The sequence below is a fragment of the Drosophila takahashii genome, chromosome 2L, assembly GCF_030179915.1.
Source record: "Drosophila takahashii strain IR98-3 E-12201 chromosome 2L, DtakHiC1v2, whole genome shotgun sequence".
NCBI lineage: Eukaryota > Metazoa > Arthropoda > Insecta > Diptera > Drosophilidae > Drosophila > Drosophila takahashii.
In genome coordinates, this window is record NC_091678.1 from 19,499,255 (window position 1) to 19,523,829 (window position 24,575).

General features: G+C 43.9%; 7 protein-coding genes across 9 annotated transcripts; 4 read left to right on the top strand and 3 right to left on the bottom strand.

Annotated features, from left to right (window-relative positions):
• Nucleotides 1-582: 582 nt before the first annotated feature.
• Nucleotides 583-3,157, top strand: Pex19 (peroxin 19). Of its 2 annotated transcripts, XM_070211507.1 has the most exons (6): nt 583-992; nt 1,849-1,921; nt 2,012-2,129; nt 2,207-2,510; nt 2,567-2,733; nt 2,791-3,157. In XM_070211507.1, exons 2-6 carry the CDS (start codon nt 1,873-1,875, stop codon nt 3,032-3,034), a joined length of 882 nt encoding a protein of 293 aa, XP_070067608.1. In that variant the 5' UTR covers nt 583-992; nt 1,849-1,872; the 3' UTR covers nt 3,035-3,157. The 2 variants fall into 2 exon arrangements, with proteins under 2 accessions (XP_070067608.1, XP_017012002.2); XM_017156513.3 differs by lacking the exon at nt 583-992 and having other exon boundaries at nt 1,735-1,921.
• A 61-nt stretch (nt 3,158-3,218) lies between these two features.
• Nucleotides 3,219-4,479, bottom strand: LOC108067476 (probable ribosome production factor 1). Its single transcript, XM_017156510.3, has one exon. It carries the CDS (start codon nt 4,394-4,396, stop codon nt 3,230-3,232), a length of 1,167 nt encoding a protein of 388 aa, XP_017011999.2. The 5' UTR covers nt 4,397-4,479; the 3' UTR covers nt 3,219-3,229.
• Nucleotides 4,480-4,518: 39 nt separating this feature from the next.
• On the top strand, nt 4,519-5,687 carry Mt2 (methyltransferase 2). Its single transcript, XM_017156511.3, has 2 exons — nt 4,519-4,631; nt 4,688-5,687. Exons 1-2 carry the CDS (start codon nt 4,571-4,573, stop codon nt 5,662-5,664), a joined length of 1,038 nt encoding a protein of 345 aa, XP_017012000.2. The 5' UTR covers nt 4,519-4,570; the 3' UTR covers nt 5,665-5,687.
• Nucleotides 5,688-5,937: 250 nt separating this feature from the next.
• On the top strand, nt 5,938-9,480 carry Ced-12 (engulfment and cell motility Ced-12). The gene is made up of 4 exons (XM_017156514.3): nt 5,938-6,136; nt 6,427-7,437; nt 8,114-8,665; nt 8,719-9,480. The coding sequence occupies exons 1-4, from the start codon at nt 6,025-6,027 to the stop codon at nt 9,216-9,218; spliced, it is 2,175 nt and encodes a 724-aa protein (XP_017012003.2). The 5' UTR covers nt 5,938-6,024; the 3' UTR covers nt 9,219-9,480.
• Nucleotides 9,428-12,910, bottom strand: Patsas (palmitoyltransferase Patsas). Its single transcript, XM_017156515.3, has 3 exons — nt 12,823-12,910; nt 10,658-12,508; nt 9,428-10,143 (listed from the first exon to the last, which is right to left on the bottom strand). The coding sequence occupies exons 2-3, from the start codon at nt 12,221-12,223 to the stop codon at nt 9,952-9,954; spliced, it is 1,758 nt and encodes a 585-aa protein (XP_017012004.2). The 5' UTR covers nt 12,224-12,508; nt 12,823-12,910; the 3' UTR covers nt 9,428-9,951.
• ThrRS (threonine--tRNA ligase) lies at nt 12,832-18,664 on the top strand. Of its 2 annotated transcripts, none has more exons than XM_017156496.3 (4): nt 12,832-12,960; nt 13,624-13,684; nt 15,974-16,407; nt 16,940-18,664. In XM_017156496.3, the coding sequence occupies exons 1-4, from the start codon at nt 12,907-12,909 to the stop codon at nt 18,524-18,526; spliced, it is 2,136 nt and encodes a 711-aa protein (XP_017011985.2). In that variant the 5' UTR covers nt 12,832-12,906; the 3' UTR covers nt 18,527-18,664. The 2 variants fall into 2 exon arrangements, with proteins under 2 accessions (XP_017011985.2, XP_017011984.2); XM_017156495.3 differs by lacking the exon at nt 12,832-12,960 and adding an exon at nt 12,973-13,176.
• Nucleotides 18,665-19,701: 1,037 nt separating this feature from the next.
• Nucleotides 19,702-21,453, bottom strand: Rab6 (RAS oncogene family member Rab6). The gene has a single exon (XM_017156497.3). It carries the CDS (start codon nt 21,096-21,098, stop codon nt 20,472-20,474), a length of 627 nt encoding a protein of 208 aa, XP_017011986.1. The 5' UTR covers nt 21,099-21,453; the 3' UTR covers nt 19,702-20,471.
• Nucleotides 21,454-24,575: the final 3,122 nt, after the last annotated feature.

A 24,575-nucleotide genomic window follows, 5' to 3' on the forward strand; every position in this document is an offset into this window, starting at 1 on the left:
ACTCTCTTCTAAGGAAGTACATCAAGCGCAGGTAAATTCAAACTCCAGTAACCGATTATATCCGAATAAACAATTTTATGATGAACCTTAAAAATTATGTCAAAAAAGAGCGAGTCCCGGTTTATTGGGATCGGGTGTGAGTGTGGCCCAGATCTATTGTTTTGGCCAGCGAAGGGGTTTTTACGTTTTCGACTTTTGTTTTGACTTTTTGACGGTTGTCTTGACTTTTTGAACTGCTTCGGTTCTTGGAAAATAAAAATTGGACGAGATATTCCATTGTTTTGCATTTAAAAAGAAAAGAAAACTAAACCATATGTCTTGTATATTTTTATTCTAAATAAATATATATTTCCTAAAAAGAAATTACCCTTTTTAGTGAAATCTAAAGGGTTTGAGATTACACCCCATAAAAAGTAAAATTTCCATATTTCTACAGAAAGTGTAAGGCGGCATCGCCCACCCTAAGCCGCAAATAAAACACCAAATTATGCATTATATTTCAGCCGAAGCTCCGCCCATGCTGGGCACTTTCAGGGAACCGGGAACCCGAAGAAAACTCCGCCCCAAGTGGAAGAAAAAAACACAAAATTTACCACAATACTTCGCTGCGTGGGCGTACCGAATCGAAGATTCGTTTTGCTCTTTTGGTAAACCGTGCGGTTAAAGTCGAAAAGAGCCCAGCCCAGCCAATTGACCATATGAGAGGAATCGAAAAACCAGGCGGGGTTCCTCCGGAGAGATGACCTTCGGGCGGGAGTGGACTCCCTACTGCAAAATCCATGTGTCCCGTCCATGGGTGTGACGTTCTGGTTTCGTAATTGGTCGCGCATCAGCGTCGCGCCGTGACCTTGATGGATTTGCGACCCCTCACCACTCATTGCCACATAGTATGTGCGGTTTGGGTTCTGGTCGCAGTTTGGTCGCCGATCTCCGTCCGCGCACAGCAAGGTGCAATTCCCGGGGAGATTGGCTGAGAGTTTCGCAGAAGAAGCGTAAATATTTTGCGTGATTATTTTAGATAATCTTCGACTAATGTCCTTGGATTGTTTCGTCTTGTTTGGCCAGAGGGATATTTAAGTGATTGAAATGGACGTTTATTATTTGCTTTTAGACCTAGCTTATATGTAGTTAGGATATTTAGGTTATAAATCCGGAATTTCAGCTTTTAGTTCTTTAACAATTGTTTAATACAATATCCATCCTGATTTCTTTAAATTAGCAATTAAGATTTTATAATTTTGTTAAAATCTAACGACAGAAAGATTGTGGAAAGTTTTTCACAACAAAAAAAAAGGTTTTTTTAAAAATAGATGTGTATTAGCCATCCAAAATTATATATTAATGATACATCGGATGAAAACATCGTGACTCTTACTTTTAAAACATAATATTTTTTAAAATAACAAAAATTGTGGTATAATTTGAAGTCAATAAAATGATAAAAATATTCTTTTATAAATCTTATATTTTTCCATTTATCTGGAAAACCAGTGCTTCCTATTGATTCTCAAATCTGTTTATAGTTTTCTCCATATCCTTACAAAATTTAGGGATTGTATAATTTAATCATTGTATAATATTTTGATGATATTCCCAATAATTTTCCGAATCCTTCTAGCTGGATTAGCATTTTCGATAAGAAATTCTAATGCGAAAGTTAAAACTCTCGGAACAATAAGCTGTAGGAAAGATATCAAGCACTTTCAAACTTAGGCGCCGATTTTTTGCAAAACATCGATAGCAAGAGGACATTAAAAAAATATCGCAAAAAACATCGATACATAGCTCATCGAGGTTTTTTTTTACGGGTCTTTATTTTTTACCACTTCCCACCCACCTCGAAATCAGGTAAAAGCAGCCCGAAATTACACAATGTCCGAGGAAAAGAAGAACGGCGATGAATTAAACGACCTGCTGGACAGTGAGTACAAGCCGGCTAACCATTTGGAGATCCATTTCGCACGCCTTACATAATGGCCACCTGGTCCTCCTCCACTTTCCATCCGCACAGGTGCTCTGCAGGATTTCGACAAAAGTGGTGCGGGGGACAAGCAGGAGAAGGCCTCGTCCTCGGATGCGGCGACCACCGAAGGAGCCGAGGGCTTCGAGGATCCCGATGCATTTTTCATGTGAGTCAAGTCCACTGCGGAATTGCAGGCACTTGAACTTTGTATTCTGACCTGCAACCTGCAATCCGCTTTTTCAGTGAGCAGGCCAAGGTGCTGGCCGATCGCATGAACACTCTGTTTGGAGGCCCGAACACGCCCAGTGGCGACATCCCGCCCCTGCCCCAGGATCCCGACCAGATCATGGCCGGTTTCAAGAAGATGGCCGAGGCGGCGGCGCTCACCTTGAGCGGCGAGAATTCGGCCACCGACGAGGATGTCTCCAAGTATTCCGATAGCATTTCCCAGGCACTCAAGGGCCTGCAGGAGGGCTCCGAGAACCTGACCGCTCCCGCCTCGGAGAACGACATAGCCAGCATGTTTGGCTCCCTGAATCTGGACGGGGTATGTTACATCCATCATGGTTCTTGCTCCCCAATGCTAATGAATCCTTTATTTAGGCCGCTGGCGAGGGAGATGGAAACATGTTCCTGCCCTTCATGGAGGGCATGATGCAGAGCCTGCTGTCGGCGGAGATTCTGCTGCCCAGCATTCGCGAGCTGCTGGAGAAGTACCCCAAGTACCTCGAGGAGAACGACGACAAGCTGTCGGCCGAGGACAAGGAGAGGTATGTTAATAACAAATCCCAGAAATAAGATCATTAGTTAAACCTCCATATCTACAGATACCAGAAGCAAATGGAGCTGTACAAGGTGATCGAGGGGCATTTACAGAGCGAGAAGGCCGAGGATTCGGCCGCCGTCAAGCGCGAAAAGTTCCGCGTGGTGCTGGACGACATGCGCAGGCTGCAAGACTACGGCCAGCCGCCGGCAGAGATTCTCGCCGAGACGGGCGGCGACCTGCCCTTCGGGGATCCCCAGACCGCCGTGGCTGCCGGCGCTCCCGGTCCCCAGTGCCCCACCATGTAGTTGCTGGTCGTCAATCCTGGTGTGCCAATTGGTTAACTGTTGAGTGTTGCACATTTATTAGGCTAAGCAATTTGTATTTTACTTTATCCCCGACAAAACAATCCGGCGGTGGCTAATTACTAATTACTTTTGTATTATCAGTTGGTTTATTAAGTTCTCTATATACCTAAATACAATGCCTCGAAATACAACTACCTACAGGAAGAAGCGGCGACGCGACTCCATGGAGTGCCGCTTGTTGCTGATTATCCAGGCATAGTCACCGGTCTTGCTGTCGAAGGTTCCCTCCTGCAGGGAGCGCAGCTTCAGCGTGAATCGCGGTCCCAGTTCGCGCAGCTTCACGCGCTTGCCCTCCTTGGAGAACTCGTAGCGATGGTGGCGAAAGAAGATGTAGTCTCGCTGATTGTGGAACGTCACCGCTCGGCGGCCGCGGAACTCGGGATCGTGGTGGAAGAGCGCGCCCAGCATGCGGCCCACTGTCAGACCCAAACGGGTGGTAAAGTTGGTCAATATGACCTCCGGTCTGTGCTTCGTAATCTCCTTGTGGTCGCGCTTAATGTCCGAGGTGAGCTTCACGTTGGACACCTTGAAGTGCGCGGTGGGTCCATTCGGCAGGTGGATGACCAGCAGCCCATTGGGCTTCCTGCGATCCTCGTTGATGATCACCACATCTGTGAACTCCTCGCGCACGGCGCTCTTGCAGATATTCTTCACCGACGACTTGTTCCGGATCTTCACCAGGGCATTGGGGAATATGCGCGAAAGTTCGAGGCCAAACTTCCGGGTCTTGGTCACCGGATTGTCGGCGAAGGTGATCAGCACCTTGGGCTCGTAGGAGCGCTCGAAGTAGGAGCTAAAGTCATCCAGTTCCAGCTCCTTTTGCAGTTCCTCGTTGTCCGAATCGTTCAGATTGGACACCTCCGTCTGGTCCTTCTCGCGCAGGCTCTCTATGGTGTGGCCCGGATTGGCGGGAACGCCTGCCTTGCGACGGGCACGTCGCTCCTGCATCTTTTTCTTGTGCTTCTCCTTCTTCATCTTTTTGTAGAGCGCCAGGCGCTGCTCCTTGTTGCGCATCAGGCTGAGGGGATTGAGCACGGGAATGCGGGTCTTCTTGTCGTCTTCATCGTCCTCCTCATCGTCATCGTCGTCATCTTCATCCTCCTCCTCCTCCAGATCCTCACCAGCTTCCTCCTTCTTTGGCTGTTTTTTGCTGCTGGAGGCAGCTTCTTCTTCATCGCTGCTGTCGGTGACTGGCCCCTCCTGGATTTCCACATCCTGCGGCTCCTCTTCGTCCCAGCTGGAGTCGCTGTCCGAGTCCTGTTCCACCGGTGGAGGAGCTGGCTTACGCTTTATTTTAATCATTTTACGTTAAATTAGGAGAAGAGTTCTAAAAATGCAAGCGGCACGTGTTGATATTCTTCTTCTTCTGCTTAAGACGAAACCATTCGCGCGGAAACGTCGACAACCTGCTGGGTGCAGTGTTGGAAAACGTCCCAGTCAAAACGTGCGGTTTGTAAACAAAAATAAGGAATTGAAATGGCTTTTCGGGTTTTAGAACTATTCAGCGGTATTGGCGGCATGCATTATGCATTTAAATGTGAGTTAAATATAATACTAATATAACAAATAGAAAACTAAAAGATTCCCCCTCAGATGCGCAACTGGAAGGTGAAATAGTGGCCGCCTTGGATGTCAACACGGTGGCCAATGCGGTTTATTCGCATAATTACGGCAGTAATGTCGTAAAGACGAGGAATATCCAGAGTCTGAGCGTAAAGGAGGTCGGGAAGCTGCGGGCCAACGTGCTATTGATGTCCCCGCCCTGCCAGCCGCACACCCGCCAGGGATTGCAAAGGGACACGGAGGACAAGCGATCCGACGCACTTACTCACCTTTGTGGCCTCATTCCGGAGTGCCAGGACCTCCGGTTCATCCTCATGGAGAACGTCAAGGGATTCGAGAGCTCGCAGGCGAGAAATCAGTTCATTGAGGCGCTGGAGAAGTCGGGATTCCATTGGCGGGAGTTTATACTCACGCCCACGCAATTTAATGTTCCAAATACCCGATATCGATACTATTGCATTGCCCGCAAAGATCAGGACTTTCCATTTCCGGGCGGAAAAATCTGGGAGGAAATGCCGGGAAGCAAAGCCCAGGATCAAAAGCTTTCACAAATCTCCGAGATTCTAGAGGAAAATGTATCCCCCGGATTTCTAGTGCCCGATGATGTCTTAACCAAAAGGGTTCTGGTCATGGACATAATTCATCCCACGCAAAGCAGATCCATGTGCTTCACCAAGGGCTACACCCACTACACCGAGGGCACCGGATCTGCATTTACACCGCTCTCGGAATCGGAATCCCATAGGATCTTCGAGTTGGTCAGGGAAATCGACGAAAACAATCAGGATGCTGTGAAATCGGAGGAAGTCCTGCAGCAACGCTTGGATCTTCTGCATCAAGTTAAACTAAGATATTTCACACCTCGCGAAGTGGCTCGTCTAATGAGTTTTCCAGAGGATTTCGACTTTCCCGCAGAGACAACGAACCGCCAAAAATACCGCCTGCTGGGCAATAGCATTAATGTTAAGGTTGTGGGCGAACTTATTAAATTGCTGACGGATAAATAAAAAATATAAAGTTTATTTGCATTTATTATTCTAGTTTTCTTGCTTATCAAGTATGATATATAACATTTTTATAATAAATCATTGAATTAGATATGGGAGGGCATTAAATAATTTTCATAGAAATGGTAAACCCGTATAGTTTAGTGGACTAATCATAAAAATAGCAATTTAAAATTAAAATTTCTTCCCGCCTAGTGTTGTTAATGCCGCAAAGCGCAACGGTATTGTGTGTAAAAAATAGAGGCATTATATGTTGACCGACACCTGGGCACACTGTCTGGATTAATCAACAAAATATAGGGAAACTATCTTTTGCAGAAAAACAATAATAATTGCAGTTATCGCTTATTAAGTACCAAAATGATTCCAAAAAAGACGACGGTGAAGGATTCACATATTGTGAAGATCGCCGTGGAGCGGGAGAACCATATGGCGCAGCTGATAAATCTGGATCAGAGGCATCCCCTGGCAAGTGAGTAAATAAAAGAAAATATTGGAGTTTATAAGCCTTTTTAGAAAGGAATACTTAAAGAATACAGTTAAAACAAGTTAAATAGGGATTATGGCTGGGGTACAACATGATTTGTGTTAATATTTAAATATAGAACCTGTAAAAACCGGAAGCCCATAACCAACGCCCTTCACTATACATATGTTCAAGTGTTATCGTGATGTCAGCGACCTCCCTTTTCCCCATTCCTCATTAATATGCAAAGCGTAGAGTTAAACAGGAAGTAATACTTATCTCTCTTTACCTTTCAGGCAAAATCCAGGACATATGCAATGGTTGGGCCATCAGTGATCACCAAAACTACGCCCTTCAGTTCTGCGAGTCCAACAACCAAAAGTACGTGACCGAGAAGAATCGCAATGAGATCAAAAACGGCTCTGTACTCCGACTGCAGTATTCGCCCTCCAAGACGGCCAGCGATGCCATGGAGATCCTGCTGAACGGCAGTCCGCAGGAAAAAGCGTTTCGCCTCAAGGAGCTCACCTCGCTCAGCACCGATCACACCTTTGCCCTGGAGTTCATCAAGGAAAAGGGTCTCGACACACTCATCAAGATGATCGAGGACGGCGGCCAGACCAACGAGGATATACTCAAGTACAGCCTGGCCAGCTTCGTGGAGCTGATGGAGCACGGCACGGTGTCCTGGGAAGTGCCGGAGAACTCCTTCGTGGCCCGCAACATTGAGATTGTGAGGAATTTCCAAAAGTATCCAACGAATTGTGGGGAGAGTGCCCTTTCCAACCTGGAGAACATTGTCATGTGCAGCAATAAACATGTGCTAGTAGCAGAGGACATCAAACTGCAGGACATCCTGCGCCTCCTGCAGGAGGTCAATTCGCCGGTGATGCGTCAGAATGCCATCGCCCTACTGAACGCTCTGTTCGTCAAGGCAGACGAAGCGCGACGCCGGACCATCGCCCACACCATCAGCGCCAAGCAGTTCCGACTGGCGCTCATTGGCAACGGACTGGGCACCGAGATGACCCACCAGCTCTACGTGCTGCAAACGCTGACGCTTGGCCTTCTGGAGAAGCGGATGCGCATGAAAATGAACGCCCAGGATCAGGATGCCCACGAGAAGATCAAGGAGCTGCGCCGCATCGCTTTCGACGATCATACCAACGCCTTGAACCAGAGCGATGATCACATTCGACGTGGCGGTGGCTCAGGAGCGGGCAACGTAAACTTTTCGCAGTACTACAAAAAGCTGGGCTTCAAATGCGACATTAATCCTGCCCAGGATTTCATTGAGACTCCACCGGGTAAGGAATTGTTTAAGGGGTGGAGGGGCTTAGGCATTAAAAAATCGACTAACATTGCGATTTTTTCTATAAAAACTGGTTGGATGGATTTAATTGAAACCTTTTGTATGTTATTAAGTGTCATTTAATTAACATCCACTAATTTTTATACTTAAAAAAAAAAAAACGTTTTGCAGTGTTCACTGTACCTCCGCTAAAAATGATCGGATTTCCATTTCGTTTTTACATTTCGCTTAAGAATTAAAAAAACCCGCGCCCAATGAAGCCCTTTTTTTTTATTTTTTATTTTTAAGCATTTTTTTCGATAGTCCAAAGTCAAAAATGCGTTTTTCACCTAAAAAATTTGACTTTCGGCTTAAGAAGAAAATGTTTAAAGTTAAAAAAGAAAAAAAACGCTTCATAGGAGGCGGGGTCTTTTTATGCAGAAAAATATGCGACAAATTTGAAAACGATCGGTTGAGCCGTTTAGAAATTGAACTTACGTACCTAAAGTTTAAGAGGTTAGGGTACTAATTTTAGCAACACTTCTAAAGTTTTTGTCCGATTGACTTAAAACTTTTTTTGTATAATCTTAAGATGTTAATCTACAAGAAAAAAAAATAAAAATTTTTTTTTGCAAGACCCTACCCCCTTTAACATATTAGAGGAAATGTCTAATAAATATCTTGCATTTCAGGCATACTGGCGCTGGATTGCATGGTTTACTTTGCCCGAAACTACACCCAACAGTATGCAAAGATTGTGCGCGAGAACTCCTGCCGTGCGGATGAGCACGAGTGTCCCTTCGGACGCACCTCCATTGAGCTGGTGAAGGTCCTGTGCGACATCCTGCGCATTGGCGAGCCGCCAGCCGAGCAGTCCGGTGACTTCCAGCCCATGTTCTTCACCCACGACTCGCCGTTCGAGGAATTCTTTTGCATATGCGTCATCACACTGAATCGCACGTGGAAGGATATGCGCGCCACTGCCGAGGACTTTACCACAACCTTCAGCGTGGTGCGAGAGCAGATCCAACGCACTCTAAAATGCAGGCCGGAAAATCTTGAAGATTTTCGCAACAAGATCGCTTTGCTGACCTATCAGCAGATCACAACGCTACGTCAGCAGGAGCGCACTTCGAAGGAGGAGTGCGACTCCACTGCCTCGGCGATTGTGAAGCTGAAGGAGAAGATATCGCCACATATTTTAGAGCTGATTAAGCAGCAGCGGCTTTCTTTTCTGGTGGAAGGTAAAATGACCTTTACTTTCCCACTTAAACCTTATTAACTGATCTTGTAATAGGTACCCATTTCGCCAAATATTTGCGAGGAACACGAACTAAGGACAAATTCTGGTACGCTCGCCTTTCGCCCAACCACAAGGTGATTCATTACGGCGACTGCGATGAGAAGACTATACCCACCATGGAGGAGCTGCCCAAAAAGCTGCCAATCAGTGAGATCAAGCAGTTGCTGGAGGGCAAGGAGTGTCCGCACATGAAGGAAACTCGCATTAGGAAATCCGCCGTAAATCTGGCCTTTTCCATAACGTTCGAGAACATGGAGCACTCCACGCTGGACTTTGTGGCGCCCGACGAGAGTATATTCAACTACTGGACGGACGGAATAAACGCGCTGTTGGGTCAGCCGATGGTCAGCAAACAAAAGAACGAGGACTTCGACACCCTGTTGTCCATGGAGATCAAGCTGCGGCTGCTGGACACCGAGGGCGTGGACATCAGCAAGGATCCGCCGCCGATACCAGAGGATCCCGAGAACTACGACTTTTGCTTCGAGAGTTAAGCATTACGCACACATACTACACAAAATATCAATTCATTCTAGACTCCCATCACCCAAGATACATGCCAAAGTGTACCCTTTACATATATAACCCGATCTGATCTTCTGCTAGTATTACTTGTGCAATTCCCCGAACACAAAATGAACAAACTGGTGCGGGTGACTTCCCCTGCCCAGCCATTTAGTGAACTTTTACACCATTTATTATTATATTAGGTATATAATATAGAGATCATTAAATAACACATTTTATAAATAACAATTTTGTACAAAAACTAACAAGAGAAGCGTAATCTTATCCGAGGCTATAAGGTAACAAGTTGGAAAAGCGAAAAGATCGGCTGGCCGATGTTTGGATATCATTGCGGAAGGAGATCTAGAGATAATGGAATTTTAGCATTGTAATTTTGTATGAATGCTTTCGATTGATTAAGGCTTATTCATTAGTTGTTAACTGGGCTAATATGCCCTTTAAACAGGGCTCAAAATGGGCTTAACTGAGCGTTACCGCTTTGCCTTCCGCAATGACAACTAGATTGCAATTGTAGATGATAAAACGCACGCACTTGCTGACCTTCGGTTCGAACTTTAAAGCATTCGAGTAAGCACAAAGCCTGCGGAGCAAAACCAAACTGGCAGCCTACCCGAGTGGGTCCCTGGCCGCCTCCTCACATCATTATCCACGCACGGGCAGCTTACGCCGTCGAGCGGGGGCTCGATCCTAGATCCTTAATCAAATGTTATCCTCCAGCAGAAGATCGTTGTCATCGTTCCGATCCGGCAGGCAAACGAAGAACTCGAGCAAATTCAGGATGGGGCCGCGCGAGAAGGGATTCTGGTAGCGACCACGCTTGTCGCGCAAATAAGGATATCGCTTGTAGTTGAACATCTCGTTCGTGGTGAGGTTCATGCAGGCATGGAGGATCTAGAAGTAAAAAAGGGAGTTTAATACAGAATTTCTCTGATGATCAAATTATTCATATCATTTTGATATGAAAAAAGATTATTTTAGTCTTTTTGTATATTACTTGCTCGAAAAATAATAAATTAGGTATTTTTATGATATGATAAAATATCATGTTGATATGATTGAAGCTTAAATGTGATATAAATTAAGGTAGAAATAACCCTATTTCATATCGGTTTTTTTTTCTGTGTGGCAAATGAAGTAGAAAGAGAGTTAAATACAGAATTTATCTGCAGAGAAAAAGAAATGGTAATAGATCAAGTTATTCATATCATTTTGATATGAAAAAAATTATGTTAGTATTTTTGTATATTACTTGCTCGAATAATACTAAATTTGATATTTTTATGATATGATGATATGATAAAATATCATGTTGATATGATTGAATCTTAAATTTGATATGATATAAGGTAGAAATAGCCCTATTTTATATCGGTTTCTTTTTCTGTGTGACAAAAGAAGCTCCTACCGAAGTACAGGTGAGTATCCATCCTAATCCGCAGAAAACAACCGCCTCGATGAGTCCCAGAACATAGAGCATCGTAAAGCCCTCGATCATCACGCAGTAGCAGGCAAAGTAGATGGTAAACGAGCAGTTGACGGCCACCGAGAGGACGAACAGGAAGAACCACATCCTGTTGCGCAGACCCACGCAGTTGTAGATAAAGGGGCAGTGGTGATCGAAGTACGAGACACACCGGTTGCACACGCGACAGTGCTTGGCCCTCAGCGGACGGAGGCACCGGCAGCTGTGGCACAGCCGGGTCAGCATCACATTGCGCTTCTTCAGCTTGTCGAAGTAGGGGATCTGCTTGATGGCCCGGTAGTAGGCATCCGAACTGAGCGGTATGTAGCCCGGATCCCGCCGGTTGGCAATCGCCCAGCTAATCCACATGACGGCGTTCCAGTAGATGAAGCAGTAATGCGATCGTCGCAATATATTCCAGGTGATGGGAATCGCCCGAATCATGTACATGGGATAGCCCCAGAGGAGCACCGAGAAGAGGAATAGGAAGAGCGGACCCTTGGAATCCCCTGCTCCGCCGAATAGCCAGCCCCAGCTTTCCGAAACCGAGGGAATCCAGCGGGACTTCTTCTTCACCTCCCCATAAAGCAGACGCACCACATCCTGGTGCTGATGAGCCTGGGCCAACATGATCGGCGTCTTGCCATTCTTATCACGCGGCTCCAAATCCAGCTGCGATTTCTCGCACAGCAGGCGCACGCAGGTCATGTTGCCCGACAGGCAGGCCAGGTGCAGTGGCGTGGAGCCAAAGTTGTCCGTCTTCTGCAGCTCCACTCCGGAGTACATGAGCAGTCGCATCAGATCCGCGTGCCCCTTGTAGGCCGCCCAATGAAGGGCAGTATCACCGTTGATATCCGTCAGGTTGTTCAGCGCTCCCATTCCTAGAAGATATGCAGCCGTGGCTGTCCTTCCATACATGCAGGCTAGATGCAGCGGCGTGAGTCCCTTGAAATCCGCCGCATTGACCGCCACTCCCGCCTGGAGAAGGACCTGCACCACGGAGGCATGGCCCTTCCTGCAGGCCCAGTGAATGGGCCGCGGGCCCTGAGTTCCCAGACAGGGCAGATCAATGGGCGCCGTGCGCTCGATGAGGTACCTCATCAGCTGGACATTCCCGTTGAGAGCTATCCAATGGGCGGGCGTGTAGCCATGACGATCCCTCGCCGACAGGCACTCCATGCCGAACTTGTCCACCAGATTCTCCACCTCGCTGACCTCGCCGTTCTTGATGATGTCGAAAATGTCGTCTAGGTTCACGGTGGTGGCTCCATCCAATCCCTCAAAGAGGAGCACGTTTTCATGGTCCTCCGCGCCACCGCCGCCATGAACACCGTCCGTTCCGCGACCCGTCAGCGGAGGCGAATGGGGGCGATGATCCAAATGGATGTCGTCGGCATGGGCATGGCCATCCTCCTCGGCGACGACCATGTTGCAGGAGGAGGAGGCCGTCAGGGGCAGCGCCCACACACTGCGCGCCGCCCCCGGACTCGGGTGCACCTTCGAGGCCATGTAGAACTCGAAGTCCACGCCCAGACGGTCCGCCGTTCCACCGTTGCCTTGATGCAGGGGGTTTTCCAGTAGGTGTGCAATCTTGTCGCCGTTTTCCCGTTACGCTCCGACCGAAATTTTTGACTCCGTTTGGCCAATTTTTAGCGCAGCACGCTAGGTAAACACGACTGCGGTCGATGGCAAGGAAATTATGTCAGCACTGTGAGAAAATCAATAACTGCCTCGAATCGCAGGACTCGAATTGGGGCCACTTTCGAACTCGAGTTGGCGCCAAACAGCAAACAGCTAATTAGTAATATTTAATATGAGTTAACATTTTATTTTGAAAATAAGAATACAGATTTTAATTAAATTAATATATAATAAATATGAAATAATATATAATTTGGAAAACATTCAAAACCAATTTCTTTCATATGGTGTTTTAAATTAAATGGTGCTAACAAGTTTTTAAATCCAATTGAGTTTCTATTTTCTTTGGTATATCTTAGCTTAATATTAGGGAAAATTACATTTTTAAAACAACATTTTTTTAAACTTTTTAATGGCTTGGTGCGAATGTTTTATTTAAAGTTTGTACTGCTACACCTCGTCTCTACCTTTTGGTGGAAAAGCTCTCTTCCCGCCTGGTAACACTACGCTCCTCCTCTTCTTCTTTTCTGATTAAATTTGTTTCGTAAAAAATGGGTGACAACGTGGTGACGGAACTGAATAACTTGGATTTGAACAAGCAAAAGGCATGTTAAACTCCTTTCGAACTGCTTTCGAGTGTATGAGAAGTGCTAGATAGCCGAGTAATGTTGAAGTTGGCGCCCCAAAGCGGCAGATATTATAGCCACTTGGCCCGCATTTGCCAGCGAATTTCGCCGAAAATTCAGACGCACACGAAACCAGCAAAACAACAACAGCAACAGCAATTGAAAGAACCACAACAACACAACTACGCAACTTTGGTTGGTGTTTTTAAGTTTAAAAGAATTGACCTTAAAATTTGGATTAAAAATTCCTGCATTTGGCACGTGTAAATGTTTTGTTTGTCTGAGTGCGAGTGTGTGTGTGCATGTGCGAGTTGCAGTGATTCAGTGCCGGCTGCTGTGACGTCACTAACCACCATTCAACATTCGTGCTAAAAAGTTTCTTGCTATTGCATCAGCCATAAAGTAACGAAGTTGTATACATCTCGATAAAAATAAGAGATAGGTCGCTCGCCAAAAAGCGCCGAAAGCGTCTTGTTACTCTCATTGCCTTGTCCCCAATTGTTCAAACAACAAGAAAACAAGAAAGACATCATCAGTCGAAAGTAGATACCGAATAAAAGCGTTTGCCTAATTGCATACGTAGCAGAATTTTGAGCCCCTTCGCTATTTCCGTTTTATTGATTTTTTCCAATGGATTTGCAGGCTTCCAAGATGAAGAAGGAGAAAAAGGAGAAGCCGGCCGGAGGTGGAGATACTCGGAAAGGTAAGGATCAAGTAGGATTATTAATGTTTTGAAAAGAAAAGGTCTCCCAGGAAGAATTGGGAGTATATAAGAATAAACATCTACTAAACAGCTTTGATTTAAAAACAAACGAAAGGGAAATTGGATTAGAAGTGTTTTTAAGAGTTAAAAGCTAATCCTTGGTTTTTAGTAGGGTAATAGCATGTATTTTAAAGTATCATAGAACTGAAGAAAAAAAACCTGTCTTTTGGCTTTAAATCTCCATCTCGATACAAACACTTTCCAAGTAGCCTTTAAAAAAAGGATACATAACACAGGTCAACAAAATGGACTTTATTAAAAGGTGCAGCCCTATGGGCATTAAATTGTGTTAATATAGACGGGTATAAGCATATCTGCATACTTAGTTTTCGCGTTTAACGGGTGGTATTTGTGCAATCGCGGTTTGAAAAAAATAGCAACATTTAATGTTTTGATTTAAGATATCTTCGACGGTCTTTGCCCAACTGTATTAAAACCTGTGCCAAAAAATGGCTTAGATACCCTTCTAAGGGCCGGTTTCTCGAGTCTCTGTCAAAGTCCCTGATAGCTATCTGTTCGAAAAACTTAAATACCAGATAAACTGTTCGTAAAAGCAAATCGGCTTTCTCGACTGCTTTAATTTTTCTGAACGAGAAACAATTACAGAGTGCTGTTAACGCACAGAATTGTGCTGTGAAGGGTAAAAAATGGCGTGCTTCGATTATTTCATCAGCTGTTTGGGTATAATTTAAAGGAAAAGTCAGCTGTGATTTCGTTTCATCTTCATAGTTGGCTTTGGGAAATCAGCTGTCATTCTATCGAGTCGAAAACGCTTAACAGGGACTTCGAGTCCCTGTCAAAGTTAGCTCTCACATTTATGCTCGAGAAAGCCAAAATGCCTTAGCAGGGACTTTATCTGTTCGAGAAATGTTAGCCGGCACTCGAGAAACCGGCCCTAAATAATTGCATTTAAGGTTCCATCATAATTTGAGTCAATCAAAGCCTATGAGCCATTGAAGTAATTTGTTCACCTCTATTCCCAACCAACTTGATGCGGTGAACAGGCTTAAAAAAATACAAGGAAAAATATGTGCCGTAAAATATTTGACAGGCATCTAGAGACGACTTTTCCCGAATTTTTGAGATAAAACCCACTATTGTACTTCGAAGGATGGAATTTATAGAATTTTTTCCGTAAGAACGGGAAAAGTAACAAGAATTTTGAAATTCCATTTTACATAAATATCTGACACATTCGTAGAAATTTGCCTTTCAATTTGTAGAGCAGTAGGCGCCGAACATCGAAAATTTGTATTTTCAAGGGGTTAGTATGCCTGTTAAATATCTCCCCCCACAATTTTAAGGCTACGCCACTGTTATCTTTAAAAAACCTACTGTGTGAAGTCACGACCAACTCGTTACATAATAGTTACTCAAAAATACTTGTTACTTTTTACGTTCCTATGAAAAAAATTCTATAAATTCCATCCTTCGACGTATAATGGTCTTATTTATTTTAAAAATTCGGTGAAAGACGCCTCTAGATGCCTGTCAAATATTTTAGGGCACATATTTTTCCTTGTATTTTTTTAAGCCTGTTCACCGCATCAAGTTGGTTGGGAATAGAGGTGAACAAATTACTTCAATGGCTCATAGGCTTTGATTGACTCAAATTATAATGGAACCTTAAATGCAATTATTTAGAAGGGTATCTAAGCCATTTTTTGGCACAGGTTTTAATACAGTTGGGCAAAGACCGTCGAAGATATCTTAAATCAAAACATTAAATGTTGCTATTTTTTTCAAACCGCGATTGCACAAATACCACCCGTTAAACGCGAAAACTAAGTATGCAGATATGCTTATACCCGTCTATATTAACACAATTTAATGCCCATAGGGCTGCACCAAAAACACTGTCGGCCTGTGTAATTCTATAACTCATATAAAGTACTACTACAAAGTTTTGAAATAAAATAGTACAATTTCATAAATGTAATTAACATTTTTTGGCCAAAGATGCCTAGTAAATCTTATTCTTTCGAAACATTTATGATCTAAAAAGACTTTCTTTTCCAATCCCAATTATTTAGATGTTAAAAAAATTAAAAAAATGATGTGATCAAAAATTAAATATTATGAATCGCCCTTTAATGCTGATTAAGATCTTTGTTCCCTTTCTAATACCCATTTTAATACTTTTGAAACCCCACATAAACATATTATTAGTTTTAAAGCAGTATAAATACCCACTTTACAATATATTAACCCCTACTTTAACCATTCCAGAACTCAATCCCTGGCCGCAGTACATCGAGGAGCGCAATGTCTTCTGGGAGAAGTGCAAGGCGGAGTACGAGGCCGAGCTGGCGGCCAAGACGCGCGAGCCCATCAAGGTGACGCTGCCCGACGGCAAGCAGGTGGACGCCACCTCCTGGCAGAGCACTCCGTACGAGGTGGCCCGCGGCATTAGTCAGGGATTGGCCGACAATACCGTCATCTCCAAGGTGAACGGCGAGGTCTGGGATCTGGACCGCGTCCTCGAGGGCAACTGCACGCTTCAGCTGCTCAAGTTCGACGATCCGGAGGCGCAGGCCGTCTTCTGGCACAGCTCCGCCCACATCATGGGCGAGGCCATGGAGCGCATCTACGGCGGACACCTGTGCTACGGTCCGCCCATTGAGAGCGGCTTCTACTACGACATGCACCTGGAGGGCGAGGGTGTAAGTATACACACAAAAAAAAACTTTGTAAAATCAACTGTAATAATTGTCAAACAGGACATAAAAATGGTCAATTTTACTAAGTAAATTGTTACTCTTACGCAATTCGTAAACGTAAGGGTTACTATAAAAAATAGGTTTGCAACTGTAGGAAAGGGTAAAATGTGCCCGAACCATAAATTCAAGTTAACTTACTATAATATTTGTAAAATTACTGTTGCATACTTTTATACCGAAGAAGTTACGTTAGGGTAACTATTGTTCATAGTTTAACAACTATTTAAAAATAGTTTCAAGGTACAAAAACAAAAAACCCACAACCCGTAAGCGTAACTATTTTAATATTAGTTTAACTATTTAATAGTACGCAAAGCAAAAACAAATGCACGGACGACTATCTTTGTTGTTTAAGTACTATTTTGTATAGTTACTGAACTATCTTCATTGGCCAATTTTACCAAGCACTTTTTTTTATGTGTAGTTTCGGTGTTTCTTAGGTAATAAACGAGCTAATAATCTGCATTATTATTAGATCTCCACCAACGACTACGGCGCCATGGAGGGCCTGGTCAAGCAGATCGTGAAGGAAAAGCAGAATTTCGAGCGTCTGGAGATGAAGAAGTCCGACCTGCTGGAGATGTTCAAGTACAACGAGTTCAAGGTGCGCATTCTCAACGAGAAGGTGACCACCGATCGCACCACCGTTTACAAGTGCGGCTCGCTGATTGATCTCTGCCGCGGACCACATGTCCGTCACACCGGCAAGGTGAAGGCCCTGAAGATCACCAAGAACTCGTCCACCTACTGGGAGGGCAAGGCGGACGCTGAGACGCTGCAGCGTGTGTACGGCATCTCGTTTCCCGATCCCAAGCAGCTCAAGGAGTGGGAGAAGCTGCAGGAGGAGGCGGCCAAGCGGGATCATCGCAAGATCGGTCGCGAGCAGGAGCTGTTCTTCTTCCATGAGCTCTCCCCTGGCTCATGCTTCTTCCAGCCGCGCGGAGCGCACATCTACAACACGCTGATTGGATTTATTAAGGCGGAGTACAGGAAGCGCGGCTTTCAGGAGGTCATTTCACCGAATATCTACAATGCCAAATTGTGGATGACCTCGGGTCACTGGCAGCACTACGCCGAGAACATGTTCTCTTTTGAGGCCGAGAAGGAGAAGTTCGCCCTCAAGCCGATGAATTGTCCCGGCCACTGCCTCATCTTCGATAATCGCAATCGATCGTGGCGCGAGTTGCCTTTGCGCATGGCCGACTTTGGTGTGCTGCATCGCAACGAACTCTCCGGCGCTTTGACCGGACTTACCCGCGTTCGTCGCTTCCAGCAGGACGATGCGCACATCTTCTGTGCCCCCGAGCAAATCAAGAGCGAGATGAAGGGCTGTCTGGAGTTCCTGAAGCACGTCTACACCATTTTCGGCTTCTCCTTCCAGCTGGTTCTTTCCACACGCCCCGAAAATTACCTCGGCGAGCTGGAGCAGTGGAACGATGCGGAGAAAGCGCTGGCCGAGTCACTCAACGAGTTCGGCATGCCCTGGAAGGAGAACCCCGGCGATGGTGCCTTCTATGGGCCCAAGATTGATATTACTATTATGGACGCTCTAAAGCGAGCGCATCAGTGCGCCACCATTCAGCTGGACTTCCAGCTGCCCATTCGCTTTAATCTCAGCTACATTGCCGACGATGGCGAGAAGAAGCGGCCGGTGATCATCCATCGCGCCATCCTCGGCTCCGTGGAGCGCATGATTGCCATTCTCACGGAGAACTTTGCCGGCAAGTGGCCCTTCTGGCTGTCGCCGCGCCAGGTGATGGTGGTTCCCGTGGGTCCCGCCTACGATCAGTACGCCCAGTCTGTCCGGGATCAGCTTCATGCCGCCGGATTCATGAGCGAGGCGGACTGCGATGCCGGCGACACGATGAACAAGAAGATACGCAATGCTCAGTTGGCGCAGTTCAACTTCATTCTGGTGGTGGGCGACAAGGAGCGCTCCTCGAACACCGTGAACGTCCGCACTCGGGATAACAAGGTGCATGGCGAGGTCTCGGTGGCGGATCTGATTACCAAGCTGCAGAAGATTCGCGACGAGTTCATCTCGAACGAGGACAACTTCTAAGACTCTACTTCGATCTATATTTATCAAAACGTATACTTAACATTTGCATGGCAAAGCAAGTACGCATTTTTTGTTCTTTCTATGTATTTACGCTTATGAAACCGGAATTCACAAATAAAAACCAAAACCAAACATGAATTATGATAAGGCCTCGGATTTTGCTTATTTGTCCATTTTTGGTGCGATTTTTACCAAATTTTCTAGGAAGGTGTCATAATTTTCAAATGTTATAAATCCGGATGCATATTGGAAATATGCAAAATATATGAATAAAATATGCTAAACAAATTTTTAATGCAGCCCTCTTATTCTAAGGAATTTTCAGTAAACACGGCGAGCAATTTAAACGAACAGTTTGGCCGATAGGGTTAAAAACTATTCTGCCCCTTTTACTATTTTTGCCCCCTTCTCGCCTTCTCGTTGGAAATATAAAAAGGGTTTCCTTAAATTTGGGAAAAAATTAGATATCTCAGAAATGACGAAAAAGAACCACCAATTTTCTTAGGGTAAATTATGTTGGCTATGAAATGGTCAATCTTGAATAGTTTAGTTTATTTTGTATTTTGCATATTTTATGCATATGCATTTTATGAATGCCACTAATTTTAAACTATATTTTTCTTGAAACGAACTTTGGTGTTTTCGGAATTGATCTAACTTTATCTTAAAAAAATATGCTAATATGCAAAATCCGAGGTCTAATTTATGATGTATTGAATCATCTTTTTTAAATGTTTAGTTAATGAAAACATGAGGGAGCCATATGTGGATGACGAATTTTATTATTTACCATAGCGATTTAATTCGGGAAAAAAACTGAAAAGAGGAATTTAGCTAATTATTAAGCTTTTCTAACTGAGAATCATATCTTTACAATCCTATTACACTGTAATTTTCTGACGAATCAGTGGAATTTGTCAGCAATTTCGGACTAGTCATGCCGACACAGGTGCGCAGGTCATACAGAAACGATTTTAAACGGTAACGCAGCCTGAAATTGATAAGATACGGTGCCCCAAATATCGTGGAACCCTTTTTATAAGAGGGAATGGTGATACATTGTACACCCACTTTGTATGAGTCATGCTTGGGGAGCGTTTTTTTTATGTTTTAATTTATTACTAATATCTTGTATACTTTTCATTTTCATAATTTGATTTATTAAAAATTGCATCCATAGTTTTATGTTTTTATTCAATTATCAATTTTGTAAGCTTTTGCTTTTCGCGTAAAAAATGCACAAAGTTCTCTCGCTAATCGAAGCAAAAATCGTTAATAATATATTGTTAAGTGTTTGCTCTGCTCGTGTGCTGCATGTCTGTTTTCAGTTTTAGTCATAAAAATACATATTATATATCTGTGTATATTTATTCATAAGATGCACGTGGCCAAGTCCTATGCCATCCAAAGTTCCAGTTAGCAGTTGCGCTCGCTGTGCTAAAAAAAGAAGCCGAAAACCGAACCGAAATTGGCGAAACAAAACAGAACGAGGGGGCACTAAAATGAGAAACAAAATGCCTGGCTGGTGGAATCATATTGAACACAGGCTGGCTGCGTGGTATCTACGACTGATGGAGATGCCGAGAGCTGGAATGTCGGAGGTTCCTGGACCGCCTGGCCTGACATAAGTACATGGTTTAGGGGGTTGGGTATCGGAAATGCACAACACTATATTCTTGTCTGGGGTAGCTAACTCGCAAATATTACTCTGATCCTGATCCCTGATCCTGATAAGTTAGCATGCTCAGCTCAGCTCAATTAACATTAATTAGTTAGCCGATTTCGTTAATGGTTGTTTAGTCTATTTGCCTTTGCTATCATTTTTGTTACTTTATAAATAAACTTAAACGTAAGGTGTGTATGTGTGTGTATAGATGTTGAGGAATCCGCCGCAGATCCAGCCGGAACATACACCTCGTTGGATCGGGGTTGGGTTTTCGGGGTTCTAGCAGGCACAGCCGCCCTCGGGATCCTTCGTCTCGTTGGGCGAGTCCTTCAGCACCACCTCCTGCATGTCCTCCGAGGGCTTGTTCTCCGTGGAATCCATGCCGGGCAGGGCAGCGGCCACCCGCCGGAACAACTGCTTCACATTGTAGCCCGCCTTGGCGCTCGTCTCGATGAACATCACGTTCAGCTCCTTCGCCTTGCGCTCCCCCTCCTCGGTGGACACCTGGCGCTTGTCCGAGAGATCCGTCTTGTTGCCCACCAGCATGATGATGACGTCGCTGCCCCGCTCCGTGCGCACGTCATCGATCCACTTGGAGGTCTGGTGGAAAGAGTTGGTGTTGGTGATGTCGTACACCACGACGGCCACCGTGGAGTCGCGTATGTAGGAGGGGATGAGGGAGCGGAAACGCTCCTGGCCCGCCGTGTCCCACAGCTGCAGGCGCACCGTTCGATCCTCCAGGTACATGGTCTTCGAGAGGAAATCAATGCCGATCGTCGCCTGGTACGTGTTGTCGAAGCTGTCGTACATGAAGCGAGTGATCAGCGAGGTCTTGCCCACACTCTGCTCGCCCAGGAAAACGAGCTTGAACTTCCGCAGCGGATTGCCAAAATCACCGGATGACATCTTTCACGTACGTGTCTACTTTTTCTTAATTACGGGTTGGCTGACCTCTCTCCGCTCTCCTATCTGCACTACTCCGCACACACACACACACACTCCTCGGCTGCGCACTCTCCACTCTCCACCCCTCCTCTCTGTTTATAATGGGGCTGGGCCAGCGGTTTTCGGGCACTTCTCGCACTGCGATTTCTCTGCGGGCACCGCTTCCAAGTGGCCGCACTCTGTTGCTCACGCTCTAAATGCTTCCGGCTAGCTAAATGGCCAATTGCGGCTCGATTCGCTCAGTAAATCGCTTGGTTAAGTCGTGGAAAAATTACGGTCTCTGCTTCTTCTTCAACTTCTGACTCAGTTGCTGTGTGACCAGAGCTGGGGCAAAAATCGATTTATATTCGATACTATCGATGTTTGGGAGCAACCGTGTGAAATCGATAGCTGTAACCCAATCGATTGAAATGTTATCGAGTAAATTATAAAATTTCAAATTCTAAACAAGATTTTCATTGATTTACTCATTTTATGTTTTATAAATAATTAAATAGAAATACCAAAAGTCCAAAATATATTGGTTTTTCTTAAACATGCTAAAGGGTTTTTAAAGTAACCGTTACCGAATACCAAAAAGGTGAACAGTGATTTTCAAATATTTTCCTTTGCAAATTGAAATTAAAATTGAAATTGATATTTAGCTAATTTTTCTAGCTCTTACCATCTTCATAGGTAAGGGCCATCTTGGAGGGCCGGAGAAGTAGGATAGGTGCTTGGATCAGCCGCTCGGTGAAGGGATGTAGAGCCAGCTTTTTCGACCTAGGGCCGGTTTCTCGAGTCCCTGTCAAAGTCCCTGATAGCTATCTGTCCGAAAAACTTAAAGACCAGATAAACTGTTCGTAAAAGCAAATCGGCTTTCTCGACTGCTTTAATTTTTCTGAACGAGAAACAATTACAGAGTGCTGTTAACGTACAGAATTGTGCTGTGAAGCGCAAAAAATGGCGTGCTTCAATTATTTCATCAGCTGTTTGGGTATATTTCAAGGGAAAAGTCAGCTGTGATTTCGTTTCTTCTTCTTAGTTGGCTTTGGGAAATCAGCTGTCATTCTATCGAGTCGAAAACGCTTAACAGGGACTCCGAGTCCCTGTCAAAGTTAGCTCTCACATTTATGCTCGAGAAAGCCAAAATGCCTTATCAGGGACTTTATCTGTTCGAGAAATGTTAGCCGGCACTCGAGAAACCGGCCCTAAGTTAATAGTTATTTCACAATTACAACATACACACAATTAGCAAAAACACACACCTAAAGCAAAAACAATCGTAGCGAAACTCGGGCGGAATTCGTCCTCCTTCAAAAAATCTTTTCGCAACTTCCGCCAGCATCTTGATCTGTTCTTTGTTAATCGCTTTGCCATTTTTGGTGGACACTGAAGAAGAGTTTTGTTTTAGCAAATTTGTCAGAGGATCAATAACATTGTTTCTTCCGAAAGTGGTGGCGTATGCAATATCCATGACGAAATCGGCATGCAAGTGCAAGTCTTGCTTTGCGCCAAATCGCCACGGAACTTTCGGAATTCGTTTTAAAAAGTTATTGCCCTGATAATTGTCGCTAATTATCGCCAAGCATTTGTTCCACAGGTCTTCCTCTTTTAAAAACGAAATTATTGCGATCAAAATCGGCCTAACCCATTGAATGTCCGTCGACCTTTTTGTCGCTCTCAAGTATATTACTTGAAAGTCTCTTCCGTCATACGAAGACATTGCGAAAATCAATGCCCTATAGAGTATGCGGCTTTTTCCTTTTGTTGGAATCTGAAAGGAAGACAAAAATAAATAAAATAACATAAATAATAACACAGGCCGACAAAATGTGACATGGGTCGGTGTCCAGGCCTGCCACCATTTATTTCGATAAATGAGGCTTTTTTAAGCATAAGTTGCCAGTACGCCTATAGTCCATCAGCTCTGGTATTTGCGGTATCTTTAATTTAAGAAAATCACAAATTTTCTTCGTTTTTTGGGATATATCTTCAAGAGTGGTCAACCAATTTTGGTAATCTTTTCGGAATTAAATAGTTACATGTCTCTTTTATACGGTCGTTTTGGAAAATTCAATCTAACTGAACCACAAGAGAAGGTGGGCGCATTCAAAATTTTAAAGTCACAGCAAAGTTTAAAAATCTTTATTTGTGAACAGCGTTTAAAAATTAAATAAAAATATTTTCTTCTACACTGCATTTTAAATTTAAAGACACCTTATGTCCCTAATTTTTAGGGCACTCATCAGGCTTTTGTGAATTGTTTTGAAATTTTTAAAATTTATTTTCTTACTTCCTTCACAGTGACGATTCACAAACAGTGCCCAAACCTGTCACAATTTTAAATAACATATTTCTAAACGATCTAAGTAGTTTTGCTTTGAATATAAGAACATTAGCGTAGGCTACTAATCTTTGGGGGCTGAAATGCCTGAAGTGTAATCCCCCTCCAGCTTTTAACTTACGCCCATGTATAAATATTTTTAAAGGAAGGGTTACTTGTGCTCAAAAATAGTTATGCGTTACGTAAAAAAGTGACAGGTTTGGGCACTGTTTGTGAATCGTCACTGTGAAGGAAGTAAGAAAAACAATTTTAAAAATTCCAAAACAATTCACAAAAACCTGATGAGTGTCCTAAACAGTATGGACATAAGGTGTCTTTGGATCAAAAATGCATTGTAGAAGAAAATATTTTTATTTAATTTTTAACCGCTGTTCACAAATGAAGATTTTTAAACTTTGCTGTGACTTTAAAATTTTTAATGCTCCCACATCCTCTTGTGGTTGAGTTAGATTGAATTTTCCAAAAAGACCGTATAAAACAGACATGTAACTATTTAATTTCGAAAAGATTACCAAAATTGGTTGACCACTCTTGAAGATATATCCCAAATGACGAAGAAAATTTGTGATTTTCTTAAATTAAAGATACCGCAAATACCAGAGCTGATGGACTTTAGGCGTGGTGGCAGGCCTGGACACCGACCCATGTCACATTTTGTCGGCCTGTGTAATCTAAACTAATATACACTAGTCGGCATAATTATTTTGACAGATTGTATTTTTTATGATTTTTAGAATGGAACGATCTCAGAAAAATGTTGCATGAAAAGGAGGAAAAAGCGGCTAAAATTGTCATTTTGAGCTATTTTGAATTTTTTTTTTTGCAGTTGTTATTAATTTTGATTGGGGAAAAACTTAGCATCAAAACATTTTTGTTTTGGGGCCCAGGAAAAAGTTTAAAATTTGACTTTCACAAAATGTCCTAATTTTTCAAAGGGTGCTAATGGGTTAAGAACATTTTTGGGTCATTTAAACGGAATTAACATTCAAATTTGTCAAAATAATTATGCCGATCAGTGTAATTGGAACAATAAATCGTAGTAAGTAGTAAATGTAGTAGTGTAGTGGTTGAGAACTGTTTAACAATTATATTTGTTAATTTTATCAAGTTTA

Excerpts from the sequence above, each read along its gene's own strand:
- Pex19 (XM_070211507.1), top strand. The coding sequence starts at position 1,873 with ATGTCCGAGGAAAAGAAGAACGGCGATGAATTAAACGACCTGCTGGAC. Across the intron at positions 2,511-2,566 it reads GCTCCCTGAATCTGGACGGG|GCCGCTGGCGAGGGAGATGG; the intron begins GTATGTTACATC and ends TCCTTTATTTAG. Across the intron at positions 2,734-2,790 it reads TCGGCCGAGGACAAGGAGAG|ATACCAGAAGCAAATGGAGC; the intron begins GTATGTTAATAA and ends CCATATCTACAG.
- LOC108067476 (XM_017156510.3), bottom strand. The coding sequence starts at position 4,396 with ATGATTAAAATAAAGCGTAAGCCAGCTCCTCCACCGGTGGAACAGGAC.
- Mt2 (XM_017156511.3), top strand. The coding sequence starts at position 4,571 with ATGGCTTTTCGGGTTTTAGAACTATTCAGCGGTATTGGCGGCATGCAT. Across the intron at positions 4,632-4,687 it reads CATGCATTATGCATTTAAAT|ATGCGCAACTGGAAGGTGAA; the intron begins GTGAGTTAAATA and ends ATTCCCCCTCAG.
- Ced-12 (XM_017156514.3), top strand. The coding sequence starts at position 6,025 with ATGATTCCAAAAAAGACGACGGTGAAGGATTCACATATTGTGAAGATC. Across the intron at positions 6,137-6,426 it reads TCAGAGGCATCCCCTGGCAA|GCAAAATCCAGGACATATGC; the intron begins GTGAGTAAATAA and ends TTTACCTTTCAG. Across the intron at positions 7,438-8,113 it reads TTTCATTGAGACTCCACCGG|GCATACTGGCGCTGGATTGC; the intron begins GTAAGGAATTGT and ends CTTGCATTTCAG.
- Patsas (XM_017156515.3), bottom strand. The coding sequence starts at position 12,223 with ATGGCCTCGAAGGTGCACCCGAGTCCGGGGGCGGCGCGCAGTGTGTGG. Across the intron at positions 10,144-10,657 it reads GGATACTCACCTGTACTTCG|ATCCTCCATGCCTGCATGAA; the intron begins GTAGGAGCTTCT and ends TTTTACTTCTAG.
- ThrRS (XM_017156495.3), top strand. The coding sequence starts at position 13,021 with ATGTTGAAGTTGGCGCCCCAAAGCGGCAGATATTATAGCCACTTGGCC. Across the intron at positions 13,685-15,973 it reads AGGTGGAGATACTCGGAAAG|AACTCAATCCCTGGCCGCAG; the intron begins GTAAGGATCAAG and ends TAACCATTCCAG. Across the intron at positions 16,408-16,939 it reads TGCACCTGGAGGGCGAGGGT|ATCTCCACCAACGACTACGG; the intron begins GTAAGTATACAC and ends CATTATTATTAG.
- Rab6 (XM_017156497.3), bottom strand. The coding sequence starts at position 21,098 with ATGTCATCCGGTGATTTTGGCAATCCGCTGCGGAAGTTCAAGCTCGTT.